This window comes from Chionomys nivalis, chromosome 3 (assembly GCF_950005125.1).
Source record: "Chionomys nivalis chromosome 3, mChiNiv1.1, whole genome shotgun sequence".
Classification (NCBI taxonomy): Eukaryota; Metazoa; Chordata; class Mammalia; order Rodentia; family Cricetidae; genus Chionomys; species Chionomys nivalis.
The window spans coordinates 116,154,881-116,171,887 of NC_080088.1; the positions used below are offsets into that span (position 1 = coordinate 116,154,881).

Sequence of the window (17,007 nt, forward strand, 5' to 3'; positions counted from 1 at the left end):
ATTCTGGGTGTCAGGCATGGCAGGCTAGTCATTGAGTCTCTTGCCAATTCAAATTCTGAATATTCTTTTTTTTTTTTTTTTTTTGGTTTTTCAAGACAGGGTTTCTTTGTGGCTTTGGAGCCTGTCCTGGAACTAGCTCTGTAGACCAGGCTGGTCTCGAACTCACAGAGATTCACCTGCCTCTGCCTCCCAAGTGCTGGGATTAAAGGCGTGCACTAGCACCACCCGGCTATTCTCTTTTTTTTTTTAATTTTTTTTTGTGTGCATTGGTATTTTTGTTTGTCTGTGTATGTATGTCTATGTGAAGGTGTTGGATCCCCTGGAACTAGAGTTACAGATAGTTGTGAGCTGCCATATGGGTGCTGGGAATTGAACCTGGATTCTCCAGGGAAGCCAGTGTTCATAAACACCAAAGCATTCTTTCCAGCCCTAAATTTTTATGAGTAGATTTTTACAGCGTGGCCTTCTGTCTGGTTTCTGTCCCTTCGTGTAGCGTGTTCATCTACACTGCATCATGCATGCATCAGTGCTTCATTCTTGCTCGTAGGCCAAGCTGGTCTTAAATTCACTTTTTTTTTTTTTCTTTTTCAAGACAGGGTTTCTCTGTGGTTTTGGAGCCTGTCCTGGAATTAGCTCTTGTAGACCAGGCTGGTCTCGAACTCACAGAGATCCGCCTGCCTCTGCCTCCCGAGTGCTGGGATTAAAGGCGTGCGCCACCACCGCCCGGCCTTAAACTCACTCTTCATGGTTGAATCGTGATCCGTCGTATGAAAACACCACAGCTTACTTATCCCCGTCCCACCTCTCCATCCATCTTTCTGTAAACCCTGTAGGTGTCCCAGCCCACTCTTGTTACCAACAGCAAGAATCCAAAGTGTGCCGGGCGGTGGTGGCGCACGCCTTTAATCCCAGCACTCGGGAGGCAGAGGCAGGTGGATCTCTGTGAGTTCGAGACCAGCCTGGTCTACAAGAGCTAGTTCCAGGACAGGCTCCAAAACCACAGAGTAACCCTGTCTCGAAAAACCAAAAAAAAAAAAAAAAAAAAAAAAAGGTGTATCTCGCTACACCCCGCTGACTGTGTGCTTTCTCACACGTGGTTATTAGTAATGTAGAAACTGTGTCTTTCAGGCTGCAGTGACAATGGCTTGGTGATCAAGCATGCTTGCTCCATCATCATGAGGGTCAGAGTTTGGGTCCCAGCACCAGATGTAACAAACCTGGCACCTGACACGTGCCTGTAAACTCAGTTCTGAGGAAGGCAGAGGAGGCAGGAGGATTTCTGAGGAGCACACTGACACACACATAAGTAATGTAAATCTTTAAATGTGTGTGCTTACAACACAGCTTCACACAGGTATGGTTGCTCTGAGCATCGCTGTTTGTTCCCAGTAATTTTTCCTATAGGTGGGTGCTCTATTTCCACCCACTCATAGAAGATCCAAAGTTCTGGGCTGCAGAGATGGCTCAGCAGTTAGGAGCACTGGCTGCACTTCCAGAGGACCCAGGTTCAGTTCCCAGCAACCACATGGCAGCTTACAACTGTCTGTAACTCCAGTTCCAGGGAACCCAAAACTCATGGCAAAACATTATTGCACATAAAATGAAGTTTAAAAATCCAAATTTTTGTTTGTTTTTAATTTTTTTATGGGTGTTTTGCTTGCATGTATACCTGTGTGTGTCTCCCAAGTGTTAGTATTACAGACGAGGACCACCATGACTGTTTGTGGGTGTTGAGGATTGAACCCTAGTGTGCTATGCATTGTACTATTTGAGCTACACCCTTCAGCCCAGAAGGTGCTCTTTGAAGGTAGACTAGCTGGCTTTGACGGCTCTCTGAGACCCTGGTTCTATAACACGCACACACACATGCACCCACTGCCCTGCCATCTGAGATGAAGTATGTTTCTCTGCTTCTATGCTCTTTTGCAGGGCCCCCTCCGTCAGTGCTCTCTCTCTGTCTCTCTCTCTCTCTCTCTCTCACACACACACACACACACCCTGCACCCGCTGCCCTGTCATCTGACTCTGTCTGAGATGAAGCACGCTCCTCCTCTGCTCTTTTGCAGGGCCCCCTCCGTCAGCTCCTCAGTGCTCAGTGGAGGTGTCTTCAGAATCGGCTACCCTGGAACTCACCTGTAATTGGGATGGGGGCTACCCTGATCCGACCTTCCTGTGGACGGAAGAACCAGGAGGGGTGGTCGTGGGAGATTCAAAGCTGCAGACACTGAGCCCATCCCAGCTGTCTGAGGGCAAGAAGTTCAAATGCGTTGGGAGCCACATAGTGGGACCAGCGTCGGAAGCCAGCTGTGTGGTACAGATCTGTGAGTCTGGCTCGCTTTGTCCCGGGGTTGGGGTTCACCTGCCTGCCTTTCTTCTCAAAGAGTCCTTTGATGGAAGTCCTGTGAGAGGCTCAGTGTTGGAGTGCCCAGACCCTTCCCCCACCTCTCCTTGTGCCTTGTGGCTGTTCCCATTGGAGTTTAATGATGCCTGGCTTAGGTTCTTCCTCACTGAAACTGTTCCTGTGCTCTCCTTTCTAGTCTCTTCGTATGGCACAGTGCACAGGATGGATGGGGTGCCTCTGTTTATCTTCTTTATTATGTAACTGAGGATCCTGGCCCCCATACTTGGCTTAGACAATACCATTTGTTGCCTGAGGAAGTCTGGTACAGTGCAGTTCTCTTCTCAAGAATGTGCTAGGGCGGGGTCTCAGCCAGAAGACTCAGAAGTCAGGGTGCTGAATGGATGAGAAAGATACACTCACATGCATGGTGAGCTGTCTCCTCCCCACATGGGACCACCCCGCTCTGTGGGGCTCCAGCAAGTGTCTCAGTGTGTCCACCCCCTCTGTGGGGCTCCAGCAAGTGTCTCAGTGTGTCCACCACCTACTTTGCTGAGAGAGCCAGTGATAGAAGAGGGGCTAAGCCAGACAGGAGTGACCCTTTCTTTGTAGGACCTAGCCTTAGGAGTTGCTTGGTCTGTCTTCTGGAACATCCTATCTCTTAGCAACGTTCCTGAAGCCCACGCTCAAGGGGAGTGGGGAGAATCATCAGGCTCCCTTGTTCTCTGTTGGTTTTGTCCAGTAGATGAAACCCCAGCTCTCCCATACAATAGGAGGTCCTTCCACTGACACCCCTACCCCTGTCCCAGCCCCAAACCCTGTCTCTTGAGAGCTTAAAAGGAATCTAAGGCTAAGGGTAGAACAGCTCTTGCTTAGCCTGAGTGAGGTCATGGATTCTGTGCCCAGCACCAGCTGCACTCCCCCCCCCCCCAAAAAAAGAGGGGCTTGCTAGATTACCAGGTTGGTTCTGGATTCCTGGGCTCAAGTGCCTCCCAGCCTCAACCTCCAAAACAGTGGGACCACAGACAAGAGCCGCCATTGTCTGCCACAGGTCCATTTGTTGAAGAAGGAAGTTTATACTTGGGGTGAAGGGCCACCCTTGCCCACCCATCAGGTGAAGGCCCCCCATCCGTTTCACTGGTGATCTCCATGCACCCCAATCTTTTGTAATCTTTCCTCCCTCCTAGTCCATTGCATCCTCTCAGATAAACTGTTTTTTTTTTTTTTTTTTTTTTTTTTTTTTGAGGCAGGGTTTCTCTGTGTAGCTCTAACTGTCCTGGAACTCGCTCTGTAGACCAGGTTGGCCTTGAACTTACAGAGATCCACCTGCCTCTGCCTCCTGAGTGGGACATGGTAGCACATGCCTTTAAAGCCAACCACTTGGGAGGCAGAGGCAAGTAGATATACGAGTTCCAGGCTAGCCAGGGGCTACATAGTGAGACCCTGTCTCAAACAAAACAAACCAAAAAAGGAAGGAAGGAGGGAGGGAGGAAGGGAGGAATGAAGGAAGGGAGGGAGGGATGGCCCAGTGGTTAAGAGTGCTTTCTGCTCATAGAGGACCCAAACCCCTTGTAAGGTTCCAGATCCCAGCCCATTTGTCAGGTGACTTAAAATTCCAGAGGAATATGATGCCTCTGGCCTTTGATAGCACCCGTATATAAGCACATATTCCCCACTACCCGCCCCCTCCCCAACCACGCACATACCACATACACATAATTAAAAATAAAAATTCACACTCCAAACAGAAGAGGGAATCTGGGTGTGGTAACATGCTTATAATCCTTATACTAAGGGGAGGGTAAACGCAAGGAGTAGGAGTTCAAAGCCAGCCTCAGCTACATAGCAAGTTCAAGGAACACCCTGAGCTACATGAACCCTGTTTCAAAAAACAAAACCTCACAGAACCACCTGCAGTGGAAGAAGGTTGGGCTCCCTGGAGCATCCAAAAGGAGCCAGCTCTGTTAGCGCCCTGACTTTTAGCTCTGTCATAGAGCTTGGGTCTCGGGGTCCCTGGTTGTCAGCCTGTTTAGGTTCACCAGAGCTGATTTGGTGTTGCCTGGAAAACCTCACAACCCAGCAGTCTTCCGAGTTCTAGGAAAAGTGGGACAGCAGGTCACCCTGTGTCCTCTCATTTAACTTGTGTGACTGAGCAGGCTGTGTTAGCACTCAGGCATTTCCACTGACCTGCTCTCAGGGACCTGCAGTCAAGATGTGACCCCAGCTGCTGCAGCCTCTAAGTAGAGCACTCTATGCGCATGAGCTGTACCCCCTTACAAAAAGCAAGCCCTGCTGGGCGGTGGTGGTGCACGCCTTTAATGCCAGTGCAAGGGGATCTCTGAGTTCGAGGACAACCTGGTCTACAGAGTGAGCTTCATGACAGGCTCCATAGCTACTGGGAAACCCTGTCTCAAAAAAAACCAAACAAAATAAGGCAAGCCCTTCTTGCCTCTTTTTCCTTCTGCTCTCACCCAGAGGCCGCCTCTGCTCCCCCCCACACACACACCCCCAAATCTTTCGTGTGAGCTCTGTTGCATGGTGTGACATTGTAGTACCTCCTGGCTCCCACCCGCCAAGGTCGCCTTCCACTGTTAAACTATTAGACGTAGCTTGGCTTTCTTTGTGCCTTACTTTCCTTCTCTACAAAATGGGAATAATCTTGAGACTCTTTTGAGACTGAGTTGGGCTCCTGTACACAGTAAGTGCCCGATAGGCGGCAGGCTTTATCCAGAGGACCAGGGAAGATGTGGGAATTAGGAGCATTGCTTGTTTCGGTGGGTAAGATAGGCCATGGCTTGAATCTCCTGAAACATTTGCCTCTGTTTACCCTCTTCTGACCCCCCAGCGAGCCCCTCACTTGCTTCTCAGCCTATGAAAACTTGCTTCATGGGGGGCAACGTGACGCTCACCTGCCAAGTGACAGGCGCCAACCCATCTGCCAAGATCCAGTGGCTGAGGAACCTCACACAGCCAGAGGGGGCCATCCAGCCCAGCGGTCACTATCACATTACCCAGCATGGCCAGGGCTCTTCCCTCACCATCTACAACTGCTCCCAGGACCTGGATGAGGGCTTCTACTTCTGCCGGGCCGAGAACCTCGTGGGCGTGAGGGCTGTAGACATCTGGCTGAGTGTGAAAGGTAGGTGCCGAGGGTGGCCCTGAAAACTTAAGAGCCTCAGAGCACCTGGCACCACTGAGGGGGGAGGCCTTGGGGCCTCACGTAGGCCATGGCCAACTGAAGACGCCATATCCATTTGCCTATGGCTTGACAAGGTGGCTGAGAAAATTAGCGTCCGATCCCGGAAGCACTGACATGCCTAGGACACAGAACAATTTGCTCCTGTCTCTCACTGAAGATGTGTGTGAGAACATGCATATATAACTATGCATGCACATATGTGCACACTCACCCATGTGTATAGTGAATTGTAACAGGAAAGTGAATTCATAGTTCTATTTATAATGTATATGGAACTCCCTATGGGGGCGGGGCAAGTCCTAGAAGTCATTATTAACAATTTTTATATATGAAGACACAAAAGCCCAGGGTCCCATCTCTTTCACCCTCTAAACTGGGTGTGGTGGCACCTGCCTGAAATCCCAGCATTCGGGAGGTCATCTTAGCTGCAGAGAGTTTGAGGCAGCCTGGGCTACAGACCCTGTTTAAAAACAAGAAGAACAGAGGGGAGGAGGGAGCAAGGAAGAGATGTTCCTTTATGCCAGAGCTGCTGTTTAAATTTTTTTCTTGGAGGAGGGGGGCATGGTAATTTTGTTTTATCTTTATTATTTTTATTTATTTGTTTATTTATTTATTTATTAGTTTTTTCCAGACAGAGTTTCTCTCTGTAGCCTTGACTGTCCTGGAACTTGCTCTGTAGACCAAGCTGGCCTCCCAGTTCAGAAGAGATTCGCCTGCCTCAGCCTCCCGAGTGCTGGGATTAAAGGCATGCGCCACCACCACCACCCAGCTTTTTAAACAGATTTTTTTTTAAGTAACAAGTTTTTGCTCAAAGGATTCCAGGGCCCTTGGTATGAAGAGATGTGAAATGTACAAATCAAACAAATCATAAAGCAATTTTTGGAAAAACTTTTTTGGGACATACATACTCTTTCACCATTAAATATGAGAGCAAACTGACCCATTAATGAGATGGACGCACGTGTCTCATTGTGCACAGGGAATTCGTTTGTGGGCTGGTAAGATGACTCGGGGAGGAACTGCGAGGTCTGAGTTTGTGGTCCGGGACCCACATAGTAAAGGAGAGACCCAAATCTTTCGGGTTGTCCTCTGCCCTTCATGCACATGCTGTGACATGCCTGCACAAGCACGTGTGAGCACACAAACAAAAAAACAAATGCATCAAGAGAATGAATTTGCGATAGATATTTTAGACTGCAAGGCACAGAACGTCTTTAGTGTTGTTCAGAGTTGACTGATATTTTGATTTTATATCATCATTGCTAGAGTGCTTGGAATTACAGGTGCCTGCCACCGTACCTGGCTTGCTTCTGTAATATCTTCTCAAACTTTCACATTCTCCTGACACCTTTGATTTTTGTAGATGCTGTGTGGTTGGGTTGAGTTTCTTTCCTTGCTTTGGCCCCTTCCACCTTGCCTGGGTTTGACCCAGGTCCTGCTGTCCTGGCTTCCTTTGTTCACGGGCACCAGAGTATCACGCTGTTCTCCTGTGCTTCACATGAGGCAGGGTCTGGTGTAGCCCTGGCTAGCCTAGAACTTCCTAGGCTTGAACTTGGGCTCCTCCTGCCTTGGGTCTGTCCCACCACACCCAGATATTACATTTCTCTCTGAGTGTAGCCAGTGCCTAAATTCTCTGTTCTGGCCGGGTGGTGGTGGTGCACACCTCTAATCCCAGCACTCAGGAGGCAGAGGCAGGTGGATCTCTGTGAGTCTGAGGCTAGCCTGGTCTACAGAGTGAGTTCTAGAATAACCAGGGCTACACAGAGAAACCCTGTCTCCAAAAAACAAAACAAAACAAGCCAAAATCTCCGTCCTGGTCCACTGATGGAGACTGTTTGCCACGGCTCTAACTCCCACCCTCACTCGCTGTGGCCTTGGCGACAGTCCCGATGTCTGCCCCACACAGCGCCCCTTAACTTTGAAGTCCTCTTTCACGTCGCTGCTTCTTGACTTCCGAAAGTCTCTCCCCCTGAGGCTGGGTTTGGAGTGGTCACAGGAACATGAAACCAAGACAGGCCAAGAAGCGAATTGCATGACCAAATGAAAGAGCCTGAGGTGTGATCACTTTACAGAACCTCTGAATGTCGGGGGCATTGTGGCGACGGTGGTGAGCCTCCTCCTGCTGGGACTGGCCATTGTCGCAGGGCTTATGCTGTATTACAGTCCTGTGTTCTGCTGGAAAGGTAAGAGCCCCTTGAGTCCCCCTGCTTCTCTTTCAGACTTCAAAAAAAAGCTTTGGGTGGGCTGGAGAGATGGCTCAGCAGTTAGGAGCACTGCATGCTCTTCCAGAGGACCAGCACCCACATGGCAGCTCACAGTTGTCTGATGCTTCAGTTTTAGGGGATTCAGTGCCCTCTTTTGGTCTCCTTAGATACCATGCATGTATGTGGTACACAGACATATACACAGGCAAACACTCATATCCATAAAAATAAGTAATAATTTAAAAAGCTGTGCTGTGTGTAGGAAGAAAACTCCATGCCCAGCTTCCACCTATTGCCCTAGCCTATAGTGCTTCATTGGAGCAATGTGTAGAATAATGAGGCCCCTGAGCATCATCCCCACACATTCGGAATGTTTCTCAGTTGTTCATCTTTTGTCAGTGTTAGTTTTTTTTAAAAAAAAATCTTTAATTATATATTATTTTCTCTCTGTGTATATGTTGTATGCACAGGAATGTGTGGGTGTAAGCACCCATGTGTGTCTGTCTATGTAGAAGTCAGCAGAACCTGGGGTGGCTTCTGTAGGGTAAAAGGGCCAGCCAAAGAAGCCCACCCTGGCTCTGAAAACAGAGCCAGCCAAAGAAATTCTTGAGCTTCAGACCCAGAACCAAAGAAATACACCATGACCTTGAAACCTGGGCCAAAGAAACACACTTTGGCCCTAGAGTCAGAGTCAGTGAAAGAAATATGCCCTGACTTCAAAACTAGAGCCAAAAAGCTAAAAAAAGACCAGAGAAAGAAACACAGATTGGCCCTGAAACCAAGCTTCTCTGATGTAACCAATTCCCACTCTGCAAATGTTCTCTCTGGAAAAACTCTGCCCCTAAGAAGCCCTGTATAAGCCCTGCGCCTGTTCAGTTTGCTGCTGCTGTATTTCCACCCTGGTAGAGGCAGCCACTCTCCTAGATTCTCCCCTCCCAAGAAATCTCTTGAATGAAGTTTGGGTGAAGACCTACTTTGGCGGGAGCAGAGACAGCTGAGGGGGGCAGTAACACTTTCACTGGGGAAACTTTCCCCTAGCAGAGTGGAGTTGTTACACTTCCAGGCCCCAAGCTGAACTGTAACAATTTCAACAGAGCTGTTACATTGGGGAAACCTTCCTTAGAGCAGAGCTGTTGCTCTCTGTGACTGTGCTATTCCCTGGCTCCTGACTGCCAGAGCGCTCTCCCATTCCAGCTGTAACACTCAGCATTTCCTGGCCCGGGCTGCCAGAATACATTTCCATCCAAGCTGTAGCACATAGTATTCCTTGGCTCCCGACTGTCGGGATCCCTTTCCATTAGAGCTGCAAGGCTTACAACCTCCTCTATCGCTCTGCCTTACTGTCTTGGGACAGGGTCTCCATGTACTGGATGCTCTCTTTGCTTTGGCTAGGCTGGCTGACCAGCAAGCTCCTAGGCTCCACCTTTCTCTCCCCACCTAGTGTTGGGGTTCTGGGTACATACAACCATGCATCTGAATTTGATCTCAGGTCCTCATACTATTGAGTCATCTCCTCAGCCATTGCTGGTTTGATTGACAACTCTGATGAGACTTAAATGATGCACATGATGCTTAATTTTGTTTCTTTTCTCTCTTCAGCAGGGAACACTTTCAGGTGAGTGTTCTTAGGGCTCTAATCCAAAGCCCACTGCCATCATTTCTTATCACTGCTGCTTTCATAAGAACAATAATAGTTACTCTGATAGGACCAACCATGTCCCTGACCTTGGGCTTCCCTAGGCATTGTGGGAAACTCCCCCATCTTGGTGACATCCTGAGGTGGGAGTGTACATGTGTCTGTTTTACTGATGAGAAGGTGGAGAGACCCAATGGAGTGGTTAGGATCTGCCAGTGAATCCAGGAAGCAGATGGTAGGGTCTGACCTCTGACCTGGGTCTGATGAATTCCAGAGTCCTGTGCTCCATTATAGTGGGAACCTATGGGTTGGGCATGATGAAACGTGGAATGTGTTAGAAGACAAGTTTCAACATGTCCAGAAGTCCCCACCCTCACACAAAAATTCAGTGAGGGAGAATTTGTTTACTTCCCAAGGTGATGCTGGGCAGTAGAAAAAATTCTTCTTTATGATCTGTAGAAAGTAGCTCCTTTTTTTCCGTATTCCTCACAATGGAGTCTTACTGTTCCAGAAACATCTTTCATGGGAAACCATTCTCTTTGCCACTCTGTTGTTGAGGGCCACTGTCCCAGCAAATTTATCATTCTCAGTCTTTTTCACAGGAGATACCAGTGTGGCATTGTGGGAAGTGACTGGAACCATGACCCCGGGCCCCAGTTGCTGTTCCCAGTTTCTGTATGGAATATTCCTGATCCTCTGAGCCTTTGTCCCCTCCATGCATCTCACCGAGGGTGTGAGGAGGGTGAATTGTGGGTGCAGTGATGGTTGTTGTGGGTGGCTAAAGTATACCTTCCCTCTGTAAGAAGCGTGTAGGTGGGTGAGGCAAGCTGCGGCACGGTGAGCCAAGCGCAGTCCCACACCAAGTCGTTGGGCATAGAACTCAGATGCAGGTAGAGGGTAGAAGACCCAACCAGACGATCAGGAGAGATCTTCAAGAGTGAGACAGAAAAAAGGGCATTTTAGGACAGAACCAGCTTTGTTGTTGTTGTTGTTGTTGTTTTTTACTTTTTTTTTCTCTCTCCCAGCTTTGTTTTTATTTTCCTTTTTTTTTTTTTCTTTAGAGAAGGTTCCTAGGTATCCTGGGCTGGCTTCAAATTCACTATGGTGACCAAAGATGACTTTGAACTTTGGATCCTCATGTGCCATGTGCCCACCCCACAAGTGCTGGAACTGTGGGCATACCCCACAATACATACATACTAGGCAAGCTACTGAGCTACACTCCCAGCTCAGAATGCAGCATTGCTACACCCCCAGTGTTGAGAAACACAGAGCTAGATGCCCGGGACAGCATATAAACAAATACCTTACAAAAGGCATAGCCACAATCTTTCACCATCTGTGGCTGCATCTCGTCCTGAAGTTACATCCTCACTCTCATGACCAAGCCATGCTGACTGCGTGAAGAATTTTTATAGTCTTAAAGGGACTGCAAGGTGGTGTCTGGGGCTTGCGTTGGGATAAATGACATCCTGATTATTTTTTTCTCCTTTGGAAATTAGGGGGCAGGACATGGGTGACGTCATGGTTTTGGTGGATTCTGAAGGGGAAGACGAGGAGGAGGAGGACAGGGAAGACATTGAGGAGGAAGAGCAGGAGACAAATGAGAGCGAGGAGTTGCCGAAAGAGACGTGCAAGCATGGACACATCCACAGAGTGACTGCACTGGTCAATGGGAACTTAGACCGCATGGGGAACGGACTCCAGGAGCTGCACGGTAAGCTTGCCTGCCTTCTAGATGCCCAGACCCATGGCATCAGCTTCCCAGGAGGTGTCTCTGAGGAGCAGGAAGTGAGCTAGCTCAGGTTTAGTCTAGAACCTGAAACTCCATGCTAGGTTGAGTACTCCATCCCCAAAACAAAACATGTCACAGCCTGATGTGTCAGCATAGTTGAGCTTCATCTCATGCATGAGATTATTTTAAATGTTGTATAAAATGGGGCTGGCAAGATGGCTAAACGGGTAAACGTTCTTGCTGCCAGGCCTTGGATACCTGAGTTCAGCCTCTAGTACAAAGAGTGGATTCACCCTACAGAGTTGTCCTCTGACTTCCACCCACTCCCACTAAATAAACGATAAAATTTTTTTGCAATTACCTACAAATGACCTATTTAAGGAAACTATAAAATAATCTTAGAGTTCATGTTTAGACTTGGGCCCCCACCCCATGGATTCTCATTCTGTACGTGCAAATTACCCACAATGTGAAGTCCATATCACTTCTGGTCCCAAGCATTTAGTGTAAGATTATCAACTTGTATTAACTACCAGCACAGAGAAGAAAAACATCCAACAAAGTACGTGGGGGAAGACACAGTATGGGGATTGTTGAATAGGAAAGAAAGCTCTGTATTATCCGTGAGTGGGCAGCTAGCTAAGACCAGCAGGCTAAATGCATAAAAATCGGGGTAGGGGAGGAATTAAAATGGAAGTAAAAATTACCGTGATCTGAGAGAAAGACCACGGAGTGCTGTGTTCAAGTTCTGATGGTTGGTTGGTACATTTAAAAATCCTGAGACCAGCAGGTAGTGGTGGCTCACACTTTTAGTCCCAGTACTGGGGAATCAGAGCCAGGCGGACCTCTGTGAGTTTAGAGAGACCCTGAAAAACAAACAGAAATCTCGAGACCTTGAAAGAAGACCAGAGCTGGGAGGGGTAGTTTGATTGGGGGCCCTGTGTGGAAGAAGTGGTCCTGAGGCAGATCTCCCAGGGCACTTGAGGAGAGAGGTCATTATGTGCTTGAGGCAGGAGCATGATGAGTGACAAGCATCAGGCTCATCTAGGTTCTGAATTCAGAGAACAGGTGTGGTTGTGCAAGCCAGCACTTGGGAAATTGAGGCAGGAGGATTAAAAGTTGAATTATCCTTGGCTACATAGTGAGTTTGGGACCAGTCTGGGCTACATGAGACCCTGTCTTCAACAACACAAACTAGAACAAAGGAGATTGTTATGCACCCTACCTCCTCCATAAAATCCAATTCTGTGGCTCACAAATCACCAAGATGACAGGAGACAGATGGTAAAACCCCCCTTGATGTTGAGATCATTTGGTTCTATCTCTTTTGCCCCTGAACAGATGACGGTGATGAAGAGCTGAGTGACGCTGTTCAGGAGGAAGACAAGCCCGTTTGATGAAGATAGTCCACTGTCAATGGGTCTTGCAAGTTCATTCCGTTTTGACTGCCCTCTCTGTGCCACCTGGGAGCTTGCATTGTGACCGCTGGGCTTTCCCAGCACAGGCTGCCATCTCTCCTCCCGTCTTCTCCCACTGACTTCATTTGATGTGAAATGCACTGGAAGGAGCAGCTCATGAAGGGCAAAGCTACAGTGGTGTCTAAGGTGCCCCTTTGCTGTGACACCTGGCTCTACCCATGTTAATTTACTGGGACAGACACGGATGGGGGGGGGCACTCACTTGGTATCTGTGCACCATGCCACTATTCAAGGTGTGCAACCAGCTTGCCCAACACAAAGGGGAACGTGGTGGCGGGGCTTTTTTTTTAAGTCACTCTTGAGGTGAGGAGCCAGGCCCTTTCCAGAGAGAGAGGAGGCAGCTGAATTAGACATAGGGGGTCACACAATGAGGCTTCTTCCTTGTTGCTTCCCCATCTAGAACAACCATGAAACAGTACCACTTTTGAAGCTCCTGAGAACAAAGGAGGTAGTAGTATAGGGTGTAAAGGTGTTTGGGGGATGCTCAGTAGAGTTGCTGTTGGGGCCAGCTCTGCCCACCCCAGCTATTCTTTTTGTCCTAGAGAGGGACACACACCGTTCCTTCTAGCCTTCTGTGTCACGGAAGTGGGAATGTGTGTTCTCTCCTACTTACTAGGATGATGCGCTGATAGAGGACAGTAAATTTCAAAAGAAAATAGTGGATGATGAGTTTAGCTCGGGACAGCTAAGTTCTGGGGATTTTTTTTTTAAATATCATCTAAATATTCTGAAGTCAGGGATCTTCTAAAGGTGCAATAGGTGTGTGCTAGCCATGAGAAATCTGACTTGGAATTTGCACTCTATACTTGTGCACATCCTGCCAGACAGGACAAGGTCTAGGGCTTTAAGGACTCCTGGGGCCCAGGAGTCCTGAGGAGCTGCTTAGCAGAAATACCTGCAAGGTGCAGGAGGGGCTGGCTGCTCTGAACTGAAGCCACTGCATGCGTGGCCAATCTGAGCTCTGGGAAGTTCAGCTGGTTCTGAATTTGACTCCTTGGGAATGGCGGTGAAGTGCAGTTCTCTTGCTTCGTGGTACCTCATGCACTGGGTCACTCCAGTCTGTCATTTCACAATGGGATACTCAGGTTGCCTTCAGTCCTAGAAGCTGGCCTCTCCTTTGTGGTCTGATGATAGAACTCCTGAGTTTCTGTGACTCAGAGGCAACTTTAAAAGAGGAGACCCTAGCTAGAGGGGAAGTTGTAGCTGGGAACATGGTGAATGTTTTGCGAGATTCCCCGGGTGCTTCCCACAGCTTCCTCTTCTGCACACACCTGGCAGCAGGAAATATTTGAGGGTTTTCCACCAGCAAATGGGAGCTTCAAGGGCTTGGTGCCAAATGCTGTTATGAAGCCCTGACCAGTTATCATTGTCACTTTTATTATCAGCCTGTGTGCACATTTATAAAATGGCAAATCAATTAACAGCCAGGCACTAAAGGGCTTCATGTTTGAAGGATTTGTGAAAAATTGGAGACCTCACCCCCTTCTTCCTTAACACAATCCATACCCAGATCTCAAGGCATATGGACAATGGGTTACAGACTTTGTATGGGGAAGTCCATTTTGTGCATTGACCTTAAAAAACAAACAAACGTATCTGCAAGTATCAGTTAACTCAGGAGATCCATTTGAACCAGGAAGAACACCCCTTCAGGGTTGCTGAAATCACACTGATCCCCCTCAACCCCAGCAGACATGGTGAGGGCTCTGCAGCCCTGTGCTTCAGCATTGGCTCCACTCCTCACAGTTGAAGGAGCATGGGACTGTCATCCTTGGTGGGTACAACTTTGTATTCTTAAGTGCCAATCAAATCTCTCAACACAGGACTTGCCAGCTGAAAACAAAAAAACAAACTGCAGGTGGCTTTGTGTGGTTGATCTTACCATTCAATAGGGGAAATTTGAAAAGAAATCAGTTTTAAGGTCATGAATTTTAAAGGATTTTGGAATAAAGTTATTTTTTAAACATATACTTCAGTGATCTTGATTTACACCTGACAAGTAAAGGATTGGGGGTTAGTTGTGCCCGTAATCCCTGCACTTGGGAAACTGAGGCAGGTTTGCTATGAGCTTGTGTCCAGTTTGGGCTACAGAAAGAGACTTTGTCTCAAAAAAAAAAAATTAGGGTTCAACACATAAAGGCATTTTACTTGCAAGCCTGACAGACCTATATTCAGTCTCAGAGAAAACCTAGTCCTCTGATGTTCCCATGCACACCATGGCTTCCCTCACCTAGCTGCATACAAACACAAAATAAAGGAAAACCAAGGAAGAGCAAAAATGACCTGGAAAAGAGCCAGGAAAGGTTGTTTCATTTTTGTCGTTCTTCCCACTTGACTTTCCATGACTTGTACACAGTGAATGCTAAGTACAGGAAAGGGTGTGGCTCGCTGACAGAATGTTTACATGGGGGAGGTCCTGGGTTCAGTCTCCAGCACCTCAAAGACAACAAAAACATTAAAAATGAGAACCTAAAGACACCAAGAAATGGACATTTGAATGGAGAGATGGCTTAGTTTACTGAGAACTGGCTGCTCTTTGAGAGGATCTGGGTTCAATTCCCAGTACCCAAGTCACAGCTCATAATGTGTGTCAATCAGTTCCTGGGAATCCAAGGTCCTCTTCTGGTCTCCTTGGACACCAGGCACGCATGTGCAGACACAGGCAGGCAAAACACGACACAAACACATAATAAAATAACCAACTGGGAACAGTACCTTTGGCCTCCACAAGGATGTGTATTCTCACACGCAAGAATGAGAAGGAAATGGTAGAACTGGAGGAAACAAGGCAGGTTAAAGAGAACTGGAAGAGTAGTGGAAACGAGTCTGGAGAGTAGAACCGGGATTTAAGGAGATGGAAGGACATCAGGGACAAAGAAAAAATGCCTTAGGGTGGAAGGGGGGCTGGTAAGAAAAAAAGAGGATGAGAGGGACAGGCAGTAGAAAACAAAAGGGAGGATAGATGGATGTGTGGGTGGTGGTTGTGGTCCTCAAACAGACCACTGGTAAACGGCGGGTTATTCCAGGAGACTGAGGAGAAATGGGTCATAGATGACAGTGTGCCCCGACTAAAAGGTAAGTCAAAGAGAAGCTTACAAAGGAAGAAGGTAGACAAGGTTTCGGACTCACAAAGCGTGTTAAGTAACTTCTAAACTCACCATTTTTCCTTCTCCGGCTCCACATTAAAAGAACCACGTGACTCAAATGGAAAGGAAATCGGGAGATTGAACTTTGAGAAAAGTCCAGTCTGGGAACAGGAAAAGGGATTTGAGCGACCCTGAGAGTGGGGGTGGTGACAGGGCACTACCTGGGACAACAAAAGAGTCCAAATGAGAAAACCCAAGGCCAGCTAACTGCAGGAACTAAAGCAACTACTAACCTACACCCCCGTACTCTTGCTTTTTTTCCTGGCTCCAAGTTAAAGAAATTGGGCTAATCAGGAAATAACCAGGACCCGAGGGTGTCAGGACATGCAGAAAATCTGAGGGGGCTTCGGAAAGATGGGGGTGCCTTGGCCAACAGTGTGGCTAAGCCTTGACTCTAACTTCACCTCCCCAGGTGTCCGTCCCCCCCCCACCCCCGACTTCCCCAAGCCAGGCTCTCCAGCATCCCTCCCTCGGGAACGTTGCCAAGGCGGCACTCCACCTCCGTCATGATCCCCAGCTCCTTCAGCAGGGTAGATCCCATGATCAACACCCCGCATCATGAAGCCAGCAGCTTCCCTGAGCCTCGGGCCGTCCCCTAGGTCTCCCCGCTTCATACCCGATCCTCGCCCATCTTAATATCTGCTCGTATTCTGGGCTTTCACTTTAGATCTTTTCACACACACACACCCTCAGTCAGACCTAGGGTTTTAGTTGGACAAATTTCCATATTGGACGCTTTCCTGTTGGATCCCCCCTTCTCCCTTTCCCTCTACCCCTAATCTCACTTTCCTCTCAGCCCAGTCAAGTTCGCGCCTGCTCCCTACCCTCCCAACCCGGCCGCTCAGGCCTTTGCCCTGGCCAGGGCTCCTTTAGCACTACGTCCCCGTCCCCCCTCCACATATACCCCGTATCCGTCCGCCCTGCCACCGCCCCCGGTCTCGGGTCCCTTCACCCCGCCTTCCCGCCTGCCTAACGTTCCCACAGTCCCGGGTCCCTTTAGCTCGACGCTCCCCCACACCTACCCCCACCCCCGTCTCCGCCGCATTCTTTTCAGCTCTGCGTCAGTCCCTTGTCCCTGCGTTCCCTCCCGGCTTCACGCCTCCCCCACCCCACCCCCGCCTCGAGTTCCTCAGCCCGGTGGTTCCCTAGCCCCGCGTCCCCTACGCTCTGTGTTCCCCCTGCCCGCGTCCCCTGCGCTCAGCGTTCCCCCCTGCCCCGCGTCCCCTGCGCTCAGCGTTCCCCCAGCCTCGCGTTCCCCCTCAGTCCCCCCC

The 17,007-nt window shown here is 48.8% G+C and overlaps 1 protein-coding gene across 2 annotated transcripts in view; it reads left to right on the plus strand.

Moving 5' to 3' along the window:
* The window catches only part of Vsig10 (V-set and immunoglobulin domain containing 10), a 32,530-nt gene extending 17,972 nt beyond the window's left edge, over positions 1–14,558 (plus strand). For both annotated transcript variants that reach the window (XM_057766052.1, XM_057766053.1), the window contains 6 exons: positions 2,067–2,321; positions 5,184–5,477; positions 7,610–7,720; positions 9,341–9,356; positions 10,880–11,094; positions 12,454–14,558. In XM_057766052.1, the coding sequence (XP_057622035.1) occupies positions 2,067–2,321; positions 5,184–5,477; positions 7,610–7,720; positions 9,341–9,356; positions 10,880–11,094; positions 12,454–12,509 (947 nt within the window). In that variant the 3' untranslated portion in view covers positions 12,510–14,558. The remainder of the gene's footprint in view (positions 1–2,066; positions 2,322–5,183; positions 5,478–7,609; positions 7,721–9,340; positions 9,357–10,879; positions 11,095–12,453) is intronic.
* Positions 14,559–17,007: the final 2,449 nt, after the last annotated feature.